We start from the raw sequence: 21,590 nt of genomic DNA, 5'->3' as shown, positions 1-21,590 counted from the left end.
TAAATTTTCAAAGTAAAAAAGCAGCAAATGAACTAGTAGCTTTTTCTTATGTACAACTTGACTAGAGATAATCTCTTTATTCGGGATGCAAAGTTGGATACGTGTTCTCAGTCTGCGAGTCACGGGCTCGTGTTCAGTGATCGACCTGCTTAAACAGTGTTTTCTGTAATCATTTATATTATCCTATTTTTCAGGTCCCGTAGGAGTAGGTTTGAATGAACTGAAACGAAAACTGCTCATCAGTGACACACAACACTACGGTGTGACAGTGCCCCGTAAGTTCCCTGCTCCCCAATGCTGCTAACCGCTGCACTGATGATGACTGGGCAACACTTAGGTGGCATGGGTGGCACCCAGCATGGTTCTAAGCGGTCAGCATCTGGACTCACAGCAGACCTAGCAAGTATGCAGCGACATTCTCCACATTTTTCGGTGGAGGAAACTGAGGCACAGGAGTTCAGGGATTGCCCCAGAGCGCAGACATCATTGGCAGGGTATTTGTTAATTTACCACTTCTTCTCTATTCTTAGTTTTTTTCTTTAATATTTCTTTTTTAAGCTTATTTATTTATTCTGAGAGAGAGAGAAAGGAGGAGAAAAAGGGAGAGAGAGAATCCCAAGCGGGCTCCGTGCTGTCAGCACGGAGTCCCACACGGGGCTCCATCTCATGAACCGTGAGATAATGACGTGAGCCGAAACCAAGAATTGGACACTCAAGCAACTGAGCCACCCAGGCGCCCCTCTACTCTCAGTTTTTATGGTGAATTTTAATACACATGTGACGCTATTGTTTACAAATTTTCTTCTATGTAAAAGTCTATTCTACTTCCTAAAATAAGTGCTAATATTTTCCAGAGTTTTTCACCAGGTTTAAGATCAGAAGGACCAAACCACAGAGAGCTGAAGGAGGCCTCTTCTAATATAAGCCTTTCTTAATTACTTTTTATATGTAGTAATTGGCAGATCGTGTTAAATGGGCCTTTCATGGCCATATAACCCAAATATGGTAGGCTTCTTTTCAGTATACAGAATTAGACCTATTTTTATAAAAGAGGTTTTCATAGGCTTTCTTACAAGTGAAATGCGATGCTGGAAGCATTTTGATCTCCAGAATCAATGCCATTTGAGTGCTTAATATGTTGATGTTAGAAAGCCTTCTAAAAGACGAAATTGCAATGTTGGCTTTTTCAAGTGGTTTTAGTACTGTTAACAACAAAACAAAACAAAAACAACTGTTTGTATAGTGCCCTTAGCAATGTTCTCTAGTTTGAGAAGAGTTGGGCTTTATTTTAAAATTATAGTTTGCTATTACCTCAAGTTACTCCTTGTTACTGCATTTTTCCAAATTATTGTTTGTAATCGTTTTCAGCCATACGTTATAGGACCGCTGGTTTCCACCAACAGAGATGAAAGTAAAGGAAAATGTGGAATTAAATTGTTTCTCTCTCTCTCTCTCTCTCTCTCTCTCTCTCTCTCTCTCTCTCTCTCTCTTAACTTTAATTATTCACTTCTCTTACAAAGCTGAATTGCAATATACAGGTAATTAGAAAATTTTGCAAAACTATTGGCCAGTCTTACAGGTGAGCAGTTACAAAGAACCTAGAGGATGGAAAAACAGATTGCGAAGGGGAAAAAAAACGCATGTGTTAACTTCCTACTGTGTATTCATCTCCTTTAATTGTCTGAATTTATTTCAATGTCCCAACAACGGGGCGACATCTGCATGCCACAGAGGAGGAAAGAGGGAGCAAGGATCCGTTACCTACTCAGAGTTCCACACACAGTAGTTGCACCCGCACTCGAAACCAGGTTTTCTGATTCCAGTCTTCACGGGCTTCCTCCCATATACGATACTACACAGTCTTTTCCAACTACCGATTCTCTTTATTGCAGCACAGTTAATAATAAAAATCCACGTTGTTTGGAAGATGCTAAATACCAATAAGGCTGTTGATCACACATAGGGCTTTATGATAATTTTGGTGTTACTCAAGGACCTGGGGCAATGTACTTTGGCCTCAATTTATCCAACAGTTCAAATAATATCTGCCTCTAAAGTTGTTGCAGAAATTGAGAACATCCAGAAAGGTTCTGGGGCTGGAACTCTCCAAAGAAATCCCCAAAGTAGTAATTTTCCACTCAGATTCACTTTTAAACAGGTGTTAATGTCAGAAGATTCCCATGGAGCAGTGTTTTCCAGACTTGGCTGATAATAAAAACCTCTTGGGCTTCATATGAAAAGATTCCAAGGCCTTTCCAAAGAAATCCTCCTTCAGGAAATCTGACAGAATGCCTGAAAGTCTGTATTTATATATCCCAAGTGACTCATAATACCAGACATGTTTGGAAAATAACAGCCATAGCATCAGCTCGGGATGATTTAATTAATTAAAGAAGAATATATTTTAAGAACAAGTTTGGAATTTCAGATTGTTTTGCTTTGTCAAATATTCTAGGTAGAGTCTTGAGTATTTGGAGAAAAATTATTGCTCTGATTATTCCACCAGTATTCTGTTCGATGTTTAACTCTATAAATCTTTTCCCCCAAATGTACTAAATATTCACCAGAATGGGTAGGTTGAAAAAGATGTAGAGCATTGGAACTCTCACACATTGCTGGTGTTGGTGGGAGTGCAAATTAATTCATCCACTTTGGAAAACTAAGTGATACTATCTACTAGAGCTGAGCAAATACATGCCCCATGACCTCGCGATTCCACTCCTAGTACACAGCCAACAGAGATGCACACAACATGCACTCGGATGGTTTTGGAAACATTATTCCTAAGAGCCCCAAAGTGGAAAGGACCCAAATGCCCATCAGTAGTAGATCGGATAAGGGACATGATGGCATGTTCACACGACAGAAGACCGTAATGCCCAATCTGCTGCTCCGCGCAGCATTGGGAATGAGTCCACCAAACGTGTCCAGTGAAAGGCAGACACAAAAGAGAATGTGCAATATAACTCCGTTTGTATAAATACAATAAAAGCGATGCTAACGTGTGCTGTTAGACATCCTGAGGAGGTGGATCGGAAGGGTGATTGTGCAGTGCTGGAAATCTTCTGTTCCCTGGTGGGTGCTTCTTACCTGGGTATTTTCATTCTGTGGAAATTCGTTAAGCTTACATGTGAACTTTTCTGTTGAGCATACTTCAGGTTTTTCAGTGTTAAAAAGAAATACTTGGTAGTTTAGCTCACTGTGGTTTGCTGAGGTCCATTTTCTGGTCTTGACTGCGCTACAGTTATGGAAGATGAACACTTTCCTTCATTGGAGAAAGTTGAATGATAGTTACACAGAATCTGCTCTGTACTATTTTTGCAACTTGTTGTGAATCTATAATTATTGCAATTAAAAAAATTATTTAAAAGGATGCTAAATGAGGTAAGCACTATCACTCTTGGGCTAAAATGGCAGAACAAATTATACGATCTTTAAAAAATATCTATGTTGCCACATTAAACATTGAAAGTTGCTTTTAAAGAAAGTGGTGGCCGAGACCTGTTTTCTGCTGTCTTGCTTCTCTGTGGGAAATTTCATTCTCGGTGAGCAGCACCAACACTGTTTTAAGGCTCTAGGTTATCATCAACAAATTTAAATGACTATTAATATAACCAGGCTTTCAAAAGGCTGTCTCAGTAAATTAAAATAAAGCAGTTAACAAAAAGTATTGCAGTAAATGTCAAATTCTTGATGAATTCCCAAGTCTTTACAGTCTGGAATTTGGGGCACTCACAGTCAACCACACCTGTTAATCACTTTGTGGTTTCTCGTGAAGGCATATATCACAGTTATGTGTTTTCGTAGGTTTCAAAGGACTCATGTTCTGTAACACTTCTTTGTCTATAGAAAACCTCAGTTGAGATTTCTAATATATATATGTAAACTAGGGTACCAATTCAAAAATTTTTTTTTCTTATCTCATTATGGCAGTTATTTGGGAATTTTGTGGGAAGCAGGGGAAGAAGGTGGAGTTTGTCTCGTATGTGTTTGATGTTTGTCTGACGGTGAACACAGTGAGTAGACTGACAAGTGAGCGATGGTGAGGTGGTGGCCTGCATTATAGTTAATGTGTTCATCTTTCCCTTTGAATTCTCTGCCCTTAAGAACTTCCAGATCCCTTCTGCAGGATTCCTCGCCGTTAATGAGTTTGTGAGATTTCCCATGATCGCTCACTGCAATTAGCAATAAAACTCTTCAACAGTAAAATTACATCAGGCTTGGATAATTTGGGGTGATGGTGATAAGCAAACACTTTGTAGGTACATTCACTTTTAACTGTGTTTGGCAGTGTCATAAATGTCTTGTTCACTTGAGGTAGTTCTAAATAATACTTTTAACCCTCCCAAGGGGACTCCATGTGTCAGGGCAGTGACCCTTAACACTGCATGTTCTACATTTTCAGAGTGTTCTGCTGTGACAATTGAACAAAGGTAACCTTTTCTCAGTTCACCAGAAACAAATTAATGCACATAAAATTCTCAGTTTTGATTTTCAACAGTACATTCTTACGAAGCTTACTATTTGCCAAAGGAACGCCAGCAAACAACAACTAAATTGTTGAAATGACAAATGCATATTAACCCTAGATTCCAAAGCAGAGGATCATACTACTTTTAATATCTTTCGTACTTGTGGATGCGTATTATGTTATTTACACTTTAATAGAGTGAATTGGTCATGAAATTCATTCTTAGCTTTTATGACAAGAATTAAATTTATTAGTATTACATGCTGTTCCTGCAGAAGGTGCGACATTTCGTAATGAATAGCACAATTTCTTGGTGCTTTACCAGTAGAAATACGAAAAACTGTTTTAGAAGATCTGAATGTTGTATTAAAATATGCTTTTCACTGGGGCGCCTGGGTGGCTTGGTCGGTTAAGCGTCCGACTTCGGCTCAGGTCATGATCTCGCGGTCCATGAGTTCGAGCCCCGCGTTGGGCTCTGTGCTGACAGCTCAGAGCCCGGAGCCTGTTTCAGATTCTGTGTCTCCCTCTCTCTCTGCCCCTCCCCTGCTCATGCTCTGTCTCTCTCTGTCTCAAAAATAAATAAATGTTAAAAAAAATTTTTTTAAATATGCTTTTAACTAAATAGAAGTTAATTAAAATTTTGGATATAGTTTAAATTTAAGTTCGATTTAAATCAATTACTTTTTGGATTAGGTTACTTTTTCCCCCCTTTCTGCAGTTTTCCTTTTACATATTATTGGGATATAATTGAAATAGATAAGCTGCATATATTTAAAAGGTACAGTTAGATCTGTTTTAACATACATATACACATATGAAATCATCATCACAATCAACATAATGCACATTACCATCTCCTCAAAAAATCTGCCCATGCCTTTAGTAATCTATCCTTCTACTCCTGGCCTTAGGCAACCACAGATCTACATTCCGAAACTATAGATTAGTTTAAATCATCTAGCACTTTATATAAATGAAATTATACATTGTTCCCAATTTTCTTTGGGGGGAGGGGTTAGTTTATTTCACCCAGCATGAGTTTGAGATTCACCAAGGTTGTTTCATAGATTAGTAATTCATCCCTTTTCATTGCTGAGTGGTATTCCATTGTATGGAAATACTATAATTTGTTGATCCATCCATTCACCTTTTAATGGATACTTGGGGGTTCCCCCCGTTTTGGGTTATTACAAATAAACCTATAAGCTAGATATTTTGATGAATATATGTTTTTGTTTCTGTTGGATAAATAAGTAGGAGTAGAATGGCTGGGACAGGTAATTCTGTAAGACCTTACCAAACCATTTCTGAAGTGGTTATACCATTTTACAACCCTGGCAGTGTATGCCAGATCTAGTCGTTCTGCGTCTTTGCCAACACTTTGTATAGTCAGCCTTTTATTTTTTAATTTATTTTGATTTATTATTTATATATAATGTCAAGTTGGCTAACATACAGTCTATGCCATGTGCTCTTGGTTTCGGGGGCGGATTCCCATGACTCATCGCTTACGTACAACACCCAGCGCTCGTCGCAACAAGTGCCCTCCTCAATGTCCATCACCCATTTCCCCCTCTCCCCCACCCCTCCCCATCAACTCTCAGTTTGTTCTCTGTATTTAAGAGTCTCTTATGGTTTGCCTCCCTCCCTCTCTGTTTTTAACAATGTTTTCCCCTCCCCTTCCCCCATGGTCTTCTGTTAAGTTTCTCAAATTCCACATATGAGTGAAAATACATGATATCTGTATTTCTCTGACTGACTTATTTCACTTAAATAAAATATGGTTTATATATACAATGGAATACTACTTGGCAATGAGAAAGAATGAAATCCTTCCATTTGCAGCAACGTGGGTAGAACCGGAGGGTATTAGAGTCAGCCTTCTAAATTTTTCTCAGTGTGATACAGACACGTCTCAGAGGGATTACAGGTTCAGTTCCAGACCACCACAATAAAGTGAATATTGCAATGAAGTGGGTCAAATGAATTTTTTGGTTTCTCAGTACATATAAAAGTTATGCTTAAAAAAATAAAATTTATGATTATACTGTAATCTATTAAGTGTGCAGTAGCATTAAGGCCAAAAAAGTACATATCTTAATTTTAAAATCCTTTGTTGCTAAAAAAATGCTACTGTCCTCTGAGCTTTCAGCAAGTCATTTTTTTTTTTCTGGGGGGAGGGTTTTGCCCTGAGGTTGGTGGCTGCTGAAGGCAGGGGTGGCTGTGGCAACTTCTTAAAATAAGACAACAGTGAAGTTTGCCACATTATTGACTCTTCCTTTCACAAACACTTTCTCTGTAGCATGCAGTGGTTGGTGTTCGATAGCATTTGACCCACAGTAGAACTTCTCCCCAAATTGGACTTGATCCTCTCAAATACTGTGCTGCTTTATCAGCTGAGTGTATGTAGTATTCTCAGTCCTCTGTTGTCATTTCAACAGTCTTCACAGCATCTTCACAGGGGTAGATTCCAGATCCAGAAACCACTTTCTTTGCTCATCCGTAAGAAGCAACTCCTCATCCATTAAAGTTTGATCACAAGGTGGCAGCAATTCGGCCCCATCTTCAGGCTCCGCTTCTAATTCCAATTCTCCCGCTATTTACACCCCAGCTGCAGTGACTTTCTCCACTCAAGGCTTGAACCCCTCAAAGTCATTCATGAGTATTGGAATCCACTTCTTCCAAACTGTTAATGTTGATATTTTGATCTCGTCCCACGAATCACAAATGTTCTTAACAGCATCTAGTGTGAACTCTTTCCAGAAAGTTATCTTTCCATAATTCGGTTTTCAATTTATTTTGCCCAAATCCATCAGAGAAGTCACTATCTTTGGCAGCCATAGCCTTACAAAAATGTACTTCTTAGTAAGAATTGAAAGTCAGAATTACTCCTTGATCCATGGACTGCAGAATGGATGTTGTGTTAGCAGGCTTGAAAACAACATTAGTCTTGTTTTACATCTCCATCCGAGCTCTTGGTGACAAGGTGCTTTCGTAGTATTTCAGAAAGAATCTGAGCACTAGCTTTGAACAGTGGGCTTAAAACATCCAGTAAACCATGTTGGAAACAGAGGTGCTGATAAACAGGCTTTGTTGTTCCATTTATAGAGCACAGGCAGAGTACATTTTCCATAATTCTTAAGGGCGTTGGGATTTTCAGAACAGCCAGTGAACACTGGCTTCAGCTTTAAAGCCATCGATGACATTCACCCCTAACGAGGTAGACTGTCCTTTAGAGCTCTGCAGTCAGGCATTGACTTCTCTCTAGCTGTGAAAGCCTAGATGGCACCTTCTTCCAGTATAAGGCTGTTTGATTTACAGTGAAAATCCACTTGGTGTAGGCACCTTCATTAATGATCTATCTCAGCTGGGTCTTCTGGGTAACTTGCTGCAGCTTCTACATCAGCATCTGCTGCTTCACCCTGCACTTTTCTGTGACAGAGATGACTTGTTTCCTTAAACGTTAGGGACAACCTCTGCTGGCTTCACACTTTCCTTCTGCAGCTTCCTCCCCTCTCGCTGCCTTCATAGAATTGAAGGGAGTCGGGCTTGGGCTTACAGGACTGTTGTGGCTGGTTGGCTCTTCTCTCCAGGTCAGCAATAAGGCCGATTCACGTGCATTCACTGGAGTAGCACTTTTCATTTCCTTCAAGAATTTTTCTTTTGCATTCACAACTTGACTCTTCGGTGCAAGAGGCCTAGCTTTCAGCCTGTCTCAGCTTTCCACGTGCCTTCCTCCCTAGGCTTAATCGTGTCTAGCTTTTGACGGAAAGCAGGAGCCGTACAGCTCTTCCTTGCACTTGAACACTTAGAGGCGATTGTAGAGTTATTCATTGGCCTAATTTCAATATTGTTGTGTCTCCGGGAATAGGGAGGCCCGAGGAGACGGGGAGAGATCAGGCAATGGGCAGTCAGTGGAGCAGCCAGAACACACACGCCGTTTGTTGATTAAGCTCACCATCTTATGTGGGCACAGTTCATGGCACTCCAGAACAACTGCAATAGTAACGTCAAAGATCACTGGTTACCATAACAGATATAATAATGAAAAAGTTGGAACTATCGTGAGAATTACCAAAATGTGACAGAGACACAAAGTGAGCAAATGCTGTTGGAAAAATGATGCTGATGCTTGACACAGGGTTGCCACAAACCTTCAGTTTGTTTAAAAGAAAAAAAAAAAATCTGTGAAGCAAAATAAAGCACAGTAAAACGAGGTATGCTTGTATGTGTGTAGTGCTATTTCATTGTACTTCAATTTGCATTTAATTGATAACTAATGATATTGAGTGTCATGTTGTGGACCCAGTCATTTATGCACCTTTGGCAAAATGCCTATTCAAATAGTTTGCCATTAAAAAAAAAAAATGCATTGTCAGAGGGCCTCAGTCGGTTAAGCGTGAGTCTCTTAATTTCAGCTGAGGTCACAATCTCACAGTTCATGACATCGAGCCCCACGTTGGGCTCTGCACTGACAGCACAGAGGCTGCTTGTGATTCTCTCTCTCTCTCTCTCTCTCTCTGCCCCTCCCCTGCTTGTGTGCTCTCTCGAAATAAATAGACGTGTAAAAAATTGCATTGTCTCATTGAGTTTTGGGAATTCTTTATATATTCTGGATACACGTCCTTTATATGATAAATAAGTTATACACATATTCCTTCCAGTCTGTGGGTTAACTTTTCATTTTCTACTGGTGTTTTACAAAGACCAAAAGTTTGTAATTTTGACAAAGTCTCACTTATCATGTTTTGTGCTTATGTTCTATCTAAAAATCTTTTATGTCTCAGGGTCACAAAGACACTCTGCTTTTTCTAGAAGTTTTATAATTTTACATTTTACACTTAGGTCTTGATCCATTTTAAGTTATATTTTACGTTGTTACTTAGCAGACTTGCCTTGTTCCTGATCTCAAGGGAAAACAACTCCCTTTTTCACCATTAAGTGTGATGTTTACTCATCAATGCCCTTTATTTATTTGAGGGCATTCCCTGTGAATCCTAGTTTGCAGATGCTTTTTGTCATGAATGGCCACTGAATTTTTTTCTGATGATTTTTCTAGATACATTGAAAGGATCGTGTATTATCCTTCATTCTGTTAATATGGTGAATTCCATTGATTTCCAAATGTTCAGCCAACTTTTTATTCACGAGATAAACTCTACTTGGTTATGATCTCTTATCTTTTTAACAAATATATTGCTGAATTTAACTTGCTAATAATTTTGTTGAGGACTTTTGCATCTAAACTTTTGATGGAGGTTGGTCTGTAATGTTTTCTAATGTCTTTGATAGGTTGTGTAATTAGTTTGTACTAATATCATAAAATGAATTAAGCAGTGATTCCTCTTTATGCAAAAATATGTTGATGTAAGATTTGTGTTATTTCATTCTTAAATGGTGGATAGACTTCATTAGCCATCTAGGCCTGGAATTTTCTTTGGGGGAAGGTTTTAAAAAATAGATTTCATTTATTTGACAGGCTATTCAGATATTTTGCCTCCTCTTGTTTCAATTTTGATTCTTTATACTTTTCAAGAAATGTATCTGTTTCATCTAAATTATCAAATATGTTGGCATAAAGTAATGCATAATATTCTCTAATCCTTTTTAGTGTCCATAGGATCTCTGATAATAACTCATTTTTCATTTTTTATATTGGTGATCTTTGTTTTTCTTTTTTTAAAAGAAAGATCTTTGTTTATTTATGTTGAGAAAGAGAGAGAAAACATGAGAGAAAGACTGATTCCCCCAGGCATCCCTGTTCTCTTTTTCTTGATCACTGTAATTAGGTTTTTAAATTTTGTTGTTTTTCTTTATTGTCTTTTTTTTTTTGTATTAATTTCTGTTATTATTCTCTTCTCCTTGGTTTGGGTGTACTGTGATGTTTTCTTTGTAGCAACATCTTAAAATTTTATTTATTTATTTTGAGAGAGACCGCAGGAGTGGGGGCAGGGCAGAGAGAGAGGGAGAGACAGGATCCCAAGCAAGCTCTGTACTGTCAGTGCAGAGTCTGATGTGGGGCTCGAACTCATGAAAGTGAGATTCATGACCTGAGCTGAAACCAAGAGTCAGATGCTTTACCTACTGAGCCACCGAGGTGCCCCTCTTTCTAGCATATTTTAAGATGAACTTTCAGTCATAGAGTTTAGATCTTCTTTTCTAATATAAGCATTTAAAGGTATAAGTTTCCTGCTTTGCACCATGTTCCATCCTGTAACTGTAATAGGTTGTATATTCCTTGTTATGTCCTTCACAATATTTATTATTTCATCTTTGAATCTTTATTTAGAAGTGTGTTATTTAATTTTCAGATATTTGAGATTTTCCTAGATATCTTATTACTGGTTTTTAATTATGTTATGGCTAGAGAATTTACTCTTTTATGATTTGGGTTCTTTTAAATTTGTTGGGACTTTTTATTGGCCCAGCATATGATCTTCCTTTTGACAAACGCATCATGTACACCTGAAAAGAATGTGTATTCTGCATGTATTGGATGTAGTGTTACATAGGTATTAATTAGGCTCCAAAGGTTGGTGGTAGTGTTTCGGTCACCTGTGTCTTACTGATATTTTGTCTAGTTCTATCAGCTGTTGAGAGGCATTAAAATCTCTTATTCTGGTTGTGAAATTGCCCATTTCTTCATTTAACTCAGCCACTTTTTGCATCATGTATTTTAGAGTTTTGTTATTATGTGTGTACAAATTTATAATTCTCATAATTTTCTCTTTTATCATTATGAAGTGTTCTTCTTTATCTCTGGTAATACTCTTTTTCTTGGAATCTCTTTTATCTGGTATTAAAGTAGCCACTTCAGCTGCCTTATGCTTACTGTTTACATGGTATATGTACTATCTTCCATCTGCTCACTTTCAACTTATCTGTGTCTTTGTAGTGAATGTGTCTTTCTTACAGACTTAATAGACATCACCCTTTCTATCTCTGCCTTTTGATTGGAGTATACAAACCAATTAACATTTCCCGAATTATGAAAATGATTACATTTAAGCTACTATTTTATTGTTTTTCTGTTTATCCTTTGCCTTCTGCTTTTTATTTCTTTTCTACTGTTATTTATTATTATTATTATTAGAATGGTTTTTAACGTTCCATTTAAGTTTACCTATTTGCTCTCTGCTTATATGTCTTTGTATTACTTGTTACTGGTTGCTGTAGGGATTACAACATGCTTATACCTAACCATTCAGAGTTATCTTCATGCCATTTCACATAAAATATAGAAACCTTTCAATTATATAGTCCTTTTTGTGGTAACTGACAAATATATCATGTTTGCATACATTGGAAACTCTACCAGATGATATTAAAACTTTTAAATCAGTTGTATATGTATATATAATATATACATATATAAATATATTTTAATATATATTTTAAGGAACTTAAGAGGAAAAAAGCAAACTTCTATTTCTATTCAACCATTCTCTCTGTTGCTCTTCATTCCTTGAAGATATAGATTTCCTTCTTAACATTTCCTTTTAGCCTAAAACCTTCCTTGAATATTCTTTTAGAACACATCTGCTGATAAATTTTCTTGGTTTCTCTTCTAACAAGGTGTTTATTTTGCCTTTTTCTCCTGAAGGATATTTTGGGTGAAATTCTTTTCTTTCAGTACCTTAAGTGTAGATATTATTTCATTGAGTTCTTGTTTTTATGATTTATAATAATACAATAAATATGGAATCAGTATTCCTCACATGTACTGTATTGGATTTTTCTAGATGCTTTCAAAATGTTTTTCTGTATCTTTGGCTGTTAGTTTTTTGGTTTTAGTGTCTAGGCATGATTTTTCTCTGAACTTATCCTATTTGAGATTTGTTGAAACTTTGGGAATTTGTAAACATTATGTCTTCACCAAATTTTAGCAGTTTTTGGCTGTTATTTCTTCAAATACATTTTTTTTTTTTGCCTCAATCTCTTTTTCATCTCCTTCTGGCATCCGGATTACACATACGTTATACAGGTCCCTGGGGCTCCATTTATATCTTTTCAGTCTTTTTTTCTTCGTTGCTCAGATTTTATAATTTCTATTGACCTACTTCAAGTTCACTGGTTTTTTTCTCTGTCATCTCCATTCTGCTGCTGAGCCCACTTAGTGATTTGTTTCTGTTAGATATTGTATATTTCAGTTCCAAAATTTCCACTTGGTTCTTCTTTATAGTTTACATTTCTCTAAGAATGCATATCTTCGTTCATTTCAGGTGTATTGTCCTTTACCTTATAAAACACAGTTGTAATAGTTGCCTTATTCTTTGCTTGATAGTCCTAGTTAACTTCTTGTTCATTCAGAGTTGCCATCTATCATTTTCCCCTTGAGAACTGGTCCTATTTTATGTGTGTTTTTTGTATGTTGAATAATTTCTTTTAAGTTTTTTTAATCTTTATTTTTGAGAAGAGAGAGAGAGAGAGAGAGAGAGAGAGAGACTGACTGGGGGAGGGGCAAAGAGAGAGAGAGAGACACAGAATCTGAGGCAGGCTCCAGGCTCTAAGCTGTCAGCACAGAGCCCGACGCGGGGCTTGAACTCACGAACTGCGAGATCATGACCTGAACCAAAGTCTGACACTTAACCGACTGAGCCACCCAGGCGCCCCTAATTGCATTCTGGATATTATGAATGCAATGTTGTATCAACTCTAGGTCCTGCTTATAATGGAACAGAAAATACAGGATTAACTTTAGAAACAAATGGGCTCCTGGGTGGCTCAAACATCTGACTCTTGATTTCAGCTCAGGTCATGATCTCATGGTTCATGTGATCGACCCCCACATCGAACTCTGCACTAACAGCATGGAGCCTGCTTTGGATTCTCTTTCTCCCTCTCTCTGCCCCTCTCCTGCTCACATGCTCTCTCTCTCTCAAATAAATGTAAAAAAAAAACAAAAACAAAAAAACCTGAGGAGTTGCAGTGCAAATATGGTAAGCAGCCCATCCTTCCTGCTGATTACAACTAAAAACTCTGGCCCCAGGACAACTGTCTGAGCACTTTGAAAATGAGTAAAGCAAGCAGACTATATAGGGGAATCAACATTCTGGAGAATGTTTTTACTTTAGCAAGTAATCAACCATTTTATGTTTAGACTATAAGTTCTGTCTCATTGTGAGTTGTGGTTTAAATCTCAGTTCAGTTCTCTTTTAATTTTTTTTTTAACGTTTATTTATTTTTGAGACAGAGAGAGACAGAGCATGAATGGGGGAGGGTCAGAGAGAGAGAGGGAGACACAGAATCTGAAACAGGCTCCAGGCTCTGAGCTGTCAGCACAGAGCCTGACGCGGGGCTTGAACTCACGAGCCGCGAGATCATGACCTGAGCCGAAGTCGGACGCTCAACCGACTGAGCCACGCAGGTGCCCCTCAGTTCAGTTCTCTAAACCTCTTGCTACACTGGTTTGGGTCATCTCTGTCACATGTAGTTCAGGGGAGTCTGATACTGGTGTACAGAGTTCACATCTCAGCTCAGTTTTCTAATAAGCCTTTTCTATGTTGGTTTGGATGTGTTCTGTGCTGCTGTTATTGAGGGGTTAGGCTGACACTTCTGTGTCCTAAACTCTGTTGTAAAATGTTGCTATGTTAGCTGGAGTCCAAACTGCATGTGTAGAGCTCAGGGTTTCTTCTTCAGCTAGTATTCCTTCCTACTCAGGATTAGAATATCTCCTCCAGTCTTCCTGGATTACCTCCACACACTTCAGTTTTTAAGGACTTTTTTGTTTTTTAATAAGGGCTCCTACTCTGCAATTAAGTCACACATAACACCATGATGCTCTGTGACTGTTCCCACCCTCAGGGCAAAACAAAGAGGAAATAAAAGTTAAAACTCTGCCCCATGCCTGTTGATTTCCCGACACAACCTGCTTTATTTATTTTAAAAGTGTTGGGGGGGGGAGGGGGGGGCGCCTGGGTGGCTCAGTCAGTTAAGCATCCAACTTCGGCTCAGGTTCTGAACTCACGGTTCAGGGGTTCGAGCCCCATGTCGCACTCTGTGCTGACAGCTCAGAGCCTGGAGCCTGCTTCGGAATCGGTGTCTCCCTATCTCTCTCTGCCCCTGTCCCACTTGTGGGCTGTCTCTGTCTCTCAAAAATGAATAAACATTTTTAAATAATAATAAAAAATAAAGTGCTCAGATAGTTTGTCTTGGGCGCAGAGTTTTTAGTTGTAATCAGTAGGAAAGATGGGCCGTAGTCAGTCTTTCACGTGCCATATCGGCACTGCAACTCCTTAGGTTTGGTTCTCGTTTTAAAATTAGTCCTTGTGTTTTCTCCTCCATTATAATTTAGTAGCAAATAGGTAAAATTACTGAATGTTTGGGGGTTCAGTAGTATTCTAAGAAGGTGTTTATACTTTTGCAAAGGAGGAATGAATGGTACCTGGAGATCTTTGACTTCGTTCAGTTATTGATGGCATCCTCCCTATCTGCTGTGTGTAGAAGAGTAAAGTCATTTCAGAGTTTACCTTACAACCTAGTGGGCGTTAGACTTGCTTCAGTGAATATGATAATAAATATGATAATAAGCATATTATCTGCGAAAGAAACGAGTTTTTCCTCGAGGGTTAAGATAACTTTTTATGTAATTAACATATTAGAGCACCTTCAAGATAATGAATAGCACAGACACAATGCAGTTTAATTTTGAATCGATCTTCAATATGTTTTTATATCGATGGAAATTCTGAATTAATGACACTTTATTGGCTAATTGGCTTTCTTGTGAGTTTTTAAGTCTGGTTTATGAAAAAGCACTTTTAATACATGATGATTTCTTTTTCAGTATGTTCCTCAGGATGGTTGATACAGACTTTTGTAAACTCTTTTTAATTAAATCACAGACACTACCAGAGCAAGAAGAAGCCAGGAGAGTGACGGTGTGGAATATATTTTCATTTCCAAGCATTTGTTTGAGACAGATGTACAAAATAACAAGTATGTGGAAGTTTTTTTGTGTGACCATTGTTTTTAAGCATGTGCCTACGTGTCCAGTTTTAGGCAACTGAGCCATTTGAAATATATTTTCAGTTTTATAATATTTGAAACTGATGAGAAGGTGATAACACTTGTTACCAATCTTCACCTGTAATTTTTTAATAACCTAGAGCTGCTGTGTTTGTGGTGAGTTAAGCGTGTAGGAATTATTTTGAAAAATGAGGGAATGTTCCTAGTATGTTATTGTGACCTCAACTAATTGAATCTTAACATATGTGAATAGAATTTTATTTCAGAAAACTAACAGCTATGTCATAGATCCCTACGTCCACACTCTCCTCCACACACACTTCTCTCCCTCACTGACTCTTCAAAAAAAAAATTAAAATAATGTTAATCGCCTTGCTTGTACTAAATCCCCTGGCCAGCTCGGCTTCCTCCACCTCCCCAGGTCTTCCATTTGCTTAAGCATGGATAATGGAGGGTGTTGGGGAGCAATGTGTGTTTTAATGTAGGATTTGGGGATTTTATTGAAACATCAAAATGCTTTTTTTCCACGTTTGGCACGGCGATTGTGTTTTTATAGCACATAATCGGCTGCCCTGGTTCCATTAGCCACCAACCAGTTCCCGCTGTAGTTCTAAAGCTGAGCTTGGTTATTCCGTAGCGCATGGTGAAATTTCAGTAGTTTCTATTGTTTGGTTTATTCACTGTTTTATTGCATTGCATTAGTTCTGAAAAAGAGGTGATGGCAAACAGAGTACTGGTGGACTAAAGTACTTTTTTCTGTTTCAGTGTAATACAAGCAAGTGTTACTGATGTGAAAATGTAAAATAAAAGATTTTTTTAAATTGACATTCTGGAGTACTTGGCCCTATTTATTTTATTGAACACAGTAAAAGAAAATTACATGTTCAGCAAGAATATCGTTTATATATATGAATTATGTCTTTCCACTTATGTGTATAATTAATTCGCAAATGGCTCTGACACATGTCCGATTTCCTACAGGTTTATTGAATATGGGGAATATAAAAACAATTACTACGGCACAAGTATTGACTCAGTTCGTTCTGTCCTGGCAAAAAACAAAGTTTGTTTGTTGGACGTGCAGCCTCACGTAAGTGAACAACGAACTGTTTTTAATGTTTATTTTTGAGAGACAGAGCATGAGAGAGGTGGGCAGGGCTGGTGCGGATTGAGAGGGAGAGAGACAGAATCTGAAGCAGGCTCCAGGCTCTGAGCTGTCAGCACAGAGCCTGATGCGGGGCTTGAACTCATGAACTGCGAGATCATGACCTGAGCTGAAGTCGGACGCTCAACCGACTGAGCCACCCAGGCACACCCCAAGTATACTGTATTCTTAAGTATCATGTATTATTATAAGTGTTTGCAATTTTTACAATGGACATTTTGGTTCTTGGCCCTCTTTCTTTGAGTTTGACTCTATACATATCCTAGAAGTGTAAGCCCCCCACGTAGAGCTGTGGGGCGTCTCACAGGAATTATACTGAACGAGACCGTGCTCGCAGCTGTCAGGGAGATCTTTGCCAGCATCCTGGGAACGCTTGTGAACACTTTGGACTGAGGGTGCCAGTGGATGAAGCCATTCAGTTCTTGTCGAACCACATATCCTCCAGCAGAGATCCAACCCGTAGCATCTTCCTTGTTACCCAGGGATCACAGATTCTCACTTCACTGATGGGTACACCTTAGGGTGCACAACCTCCAAGAGCCATAATGACCCAGAGAAGCCCTTGGCTTCTCTTCAGGAAGATGAGTCTGAAGTAAAAAGAGTCCCAAGAATCAGTAGGGTGATTGACTCCTTAACTTGGGCGCCGATGAGGAATAGGATGCTTCTGCTTATACAACCCCTCTCTGCCGGTGCCCTGGCTCTTGTTGTGTCCAAATCCCTCAGCGTGGTTCCAGCGGTATGTCCACAGAGCCTCACCAGCCGTACAGCCCATCTCTCCCCACCCCCACCCCACATAACCTGTCTGCCTAACTCCTCAGGGGAGTTTGTGATTTGTATTCACATTCTAGGGAGGCTCTGACTATGGCTCAAGAGTATCCCTTAACTCCCACCCCTTTACCAATCCCCCTTGACTGCAGATGAGTCCTCAGAAGCGTAGTGTAAATAATATAAAATGTTGACGGGGAAGTGTTGACAAGCTTCATGGAGAGCAGGAAGCTTGCCCTTTTAGGACACTCCGAAGGACAGAAGGACAAAAGGAGAACTCGTGTGAGATCAGGAAAAGGCTTACATGGGATGTTTGGAAGACTTTCATGTGCAGACAGCTTTTTAACTCAACGGCATCTTCTAAGTATTTGATTTAAAAACCAGTTTTATGATATTTTTAGCTGCTTCTGTTCCAGTATTATGACATTTCAAAACATTTTAGAAGGCAAGTTCTGTGCTCTGACATCTTTTCAGGGGTATTCATTAATACTGATATTCATTAATTAATAATTTATTCAACATTCTATAATATTAATATCATTAACATATATTCATATATAATTTATTGATATTAATATTTATTGTCAACAACTAATTGAATAATATATTGAAAGAGCTACTGGCCTGAATTAGATAATTTTAAGGAATTTTCTCCTTTGAAAGAAACTTCAGTTTGACTGTAAAATTCACTCATGACATTATGAAGAAATGTAAGAAAACTGCTTTTCTTCCTTGCAGACAGTGAAACACTTAAGGACCCTAGAATTTAAGCCCTACGTGATATTTATAAAGCCTCCATCAATAGAGCGTTTGAGGGAGACAAGGAAAAATGCAAAGATTATCTCAAGCAGAGATGACCAGGGTGCTGCAAAGCCCTTTACGGTAAGTACGATGATGCTTAGTAAGAAGACATAAGTGCTGCTCAAAATCCTACGTGCAGTAGCCACTGCCTTTGGAAGATGTAGTAGACAGTGTGATCCAAAAAACCGATAAAAGATAGATTGTATCCAGGCACATACATTTTGAGTGATTGTACTGTAATGGCTTTTTTGTGCTTCTATGAATACATTTTTATGTTCTATTGAGCAAAACATCCCTGTAATGATAAGTTAGTGACTGACAATCCCGAATTTTGGGAAAGGTGGGAATTTTGACTCTGTCAGAGCAGTTTAGTTACAAACAGATCAGAGAGAGAGTATTAGAAGCTATGACCTCTGAAGAACTTGTCGTTTAAGAGGGTCATTTTCATTTGTGGCTGAGATGAAAGAATGAACACAGAATAGCATTTAGTAAACCAGTTGTGGAAATGTTTGCATCCGTGTAAAGTGATGTAATTGCCTGGTTAATCTTTTCTTTTCTTTTCTTTTTTTTTACTTCCTTGTAGGAAGACGACTTTCAGGAAATGATTAAATCTGCACAGATAATGGAAAGTCAATATGGCCATCTTTTTGACAAAATTATAGTAAATGATGACCTCACCGTGGCATTCAATGAGCTAAAGACAACTTTTGACAAGTTAGAGACAGAAACCCACTGGGTTCCAGTGAGCTGGTTACATTCATAACTAAGGGAGGTCCCATGAGCATCTTTTCTGTAGAGTGCATGATGGAATCAGTTACCATTTTGGTGGTAGGGGTTTTTTTTAATCTATATCACTGTTGTAGATGTGCAATCTTGGTTAAAACTGAATGCTGGTTTTGTTTGTATCTTTTTACAGCCTTATTTCAAACACAATATTTGAGTATAAGATCCAAAATCAAAATCCGCACAGTACCGTATTCTGAGCAGAGCTTTGAACCTTCTGATTGTCTTTAACATGCAGTTCTAGCTCCAAGATGAGGTTGGACGTTTTAGAGAGAAATAGCTAGAGAATAGATATTGGAGTTCAGTGCTTCAGACGTGGGCCCTGCCATCAAGTTTGTGGGTTAGCAGTTGAAGGTATTAAGTTAGCAGCCTTGAAAAGCTCCAAAGAAACAGGACATCTTTGCTCTTCTTTGGATGGGTCATTATAGATTTACCCAGGCTAACAGTAAGGCATCCCCTTATTATTTTAAAGTGCAACCTTTTTCTTACATATATACAATATATTCACAGTGGCCTTCGTGTTATAGCTTGAGAAGGCCTTTTCATGACTACATATCAGTGACTCAAATGTTTAAGAAGGGAAGATGGACTTTTAAAAATGATTATATCCGTAACTAAAAGCCTTTCCTTATGGTATTAATCTTTATCAGGATGGTAATATCTTGGGGCAAGTAACGATTATAAAGGACGTTTTTATTTGTCAATCCTCAAACAGGAGTTCTAGAGTCACCGAAGAGGTGATTCTAGCTGGCTTTGGATTTTCCCAATAAATTGTAAGAATGTGATACCTATTCTAAAAGTAGATGTTTTACATTACATCTAAAAGTAGATGTTTTAACTGATACAGTTAAAAATGTGATCCTTTTTCACCTGTGCAATTGATCATATATTTAAATTGCACTACGACATATTTTAGAAAACTTTTCATGTAATGTTAACTTACCTCGGCATCATCAAAATAATTCTTAACACTGGTCAGATACCGTCCTAATCTTGCCATTTTTCTAGACTTTTAAGACAGACTCTTGTATTGTAAATATTTAGATGGGCTCTCATTTTTCTTGGTTACTACTGAACTTCAAACAATTCACGTAGCTCAAGACCGTAAAATGACCATAAGTTGTATAAGAGAACATGTCATGTCATTCTTGCCTGCAGTAAGACTCGGCCAATCAAAACTCACTGCATCTGTAACTTCCAAACAGAAAATATTTTGTTTGTTGATTTGTAAAGAGAGTTTAGATGTCATGTTCAAAGAAAAATAGAACGTAGTGAAATTTTATATATTTATGAAATATTTGAAAGGCATATTTTTTTAATTATCAAATGGAGCTATTCGTAAAGTAAATTGTATGTAAAGATGTCGTAACTTAAAATAGTTGTATATGTCAGGGTCAACATTCCATGTAAATATTTGACCTTTGCTCATACACAGACTCACAAGCGTGTTCTATGTGCACGGCACATTTGACATAGCATTATCCACTGGATTTCCTTCAGACAGGTCAGATTTCACATTAGAAACAGAGACAAAAACTCTACTGCAATAGCCTTGATACACACACTAATCAGACTAAATGTTACTTAACATGATCCAAATAGCGAGTTCTATGTTTATTAACTAAATAGCAAACAATTTAGTTTTTTAAGATAGCGGGGGAAAAGGGTCCCCAGATCTGATGCTAAAGCCGTAAAGTTATATGGCTGCTCTAAGAAAATACAAGTCTTACGTAGAGAGTTTGGGTAGAATATATTCCTCTTTGAACACAGACTAAAATTTCCTATAAATCAAGACTTCCTGTACGAAGAGTAATGGGAAACATGTAATTATCTAGGCAGTGGTCTGAATAATTTAGGCAGTCCACATTCTTTACCGTGGAGGTAGAGGGTAAGTGTAATGTTATGGAAACTGAGTGCTTTTTGCTGTCGGTAGCAATGGGGTGTTATTTAAAAATCTAACTGTCCAGACCGTTCTCCCTTTTCACACTAGAGCCGAGCAATGCTCTTTTAAAAATGATAAGGAATCTTTTATTAGATAGTCTACATGGTGTTGTAAGTGACATTTATATGGCCACGTGGATGCTTAGAGCTTAGGTTAAAACTGAGTTAGGCAGGGCCACGGGCTTGTCGACAATTGTAGCAAAAGGCCCTGGACTCTGTCTGCACCCAGACCTCCAACGCCCACAGAGATGCGTGTGGGGCTCCTCATGCACTAGTTCTTGGAGCAGCCGGCTCCTAGCACAGAGTGTCAGCCACCAGTGGAGAAGAGGAATGTTCGTATTTTTAAGTCCATAGATTTAAAATCCAAGATCAAGAAGGAAATTCTGTACTCCCATGATTATCAAATCGCTTAAAAATAAAAAGGTAAAATTGAAATATTCTTCCCCCTTGTTTTACTTCCTCATATAAATGTTAATATATGTAAGGCTGACATTCCTGGCATTGTATAATGATTGAATGTATCTAAATTGTAATATAAAATCGACAAAACATGTAATCTTCGCAGATTTACAAAAACTGTTATTCAAAGCTTCTCGAAGATCTAGATTTTTATTATTTATTTTCGTCTTAACTAGTAAAGATTTATAAATGAATGTAATGGAAAACCTTTGATCTTAATAAAGTGTCTTCAAGTTA

At 38.1% G+C, this 21,590-nt stretch overlaps 1 protein-coding gene across 5 annotated transcripts in view; it reads left to right on the top strand.

The window, feature by feature from the left end:
* The window catches only part of MPP7 (membrane palmitoylated protein 7), a 277,391-nt gene extending 256,051 nt beyond the window's left edge, over positions 1-21,340 (top strand). For all 5 annotated transcript variants that reach the window (XM_007092740.3, XM_042991295.1, XM_042991298.1 and 2 more), the window contains exons 13-17: positions 195-275; positions 15,316-15,409; positions 16,421-16,529; positions 18,108-18,251; positions 18,754-21,340. In XM_007092740.3, the coding sequence (XP_007092802.1) occupies positions 195-275; positions 15,316-15,409; positions 16,421-16,529; positions 18,108-18,251; positions 18,754-18,933 (608 nt within the window). In that variant the 3' untranslated portion in view covers positions 18,934-21,340. The remainder of the gene's footprint in view (positions 1-194; positions 276-15,315; positions 15,410-16,420; positions 16,530-18,107; positions 18,252-18,753) is intronic.
* The last annotated feature ends 250 nt before the right edge of the window (positions 21,341-21,590 follow it).

This window comes from Panthera tigris, chromosome B4 (genome assembly GCF_018350195.1).
Source record: "Panthera tigris isolate Pti1 chromosome B4, P.tigris_Pti1_mat1.1, whole genome shotgun sequence".
NCBI lineage: Eukaryota > Metazoa > Chordata > Mammalia > Carnivora > Felidae > Panthera > Panthera tigris.
The sequence above is the reverse complement of the archived record's forward strand: the minus strand, read 5'-3'. Positions and strand labels throughout refer to the sequence as shown.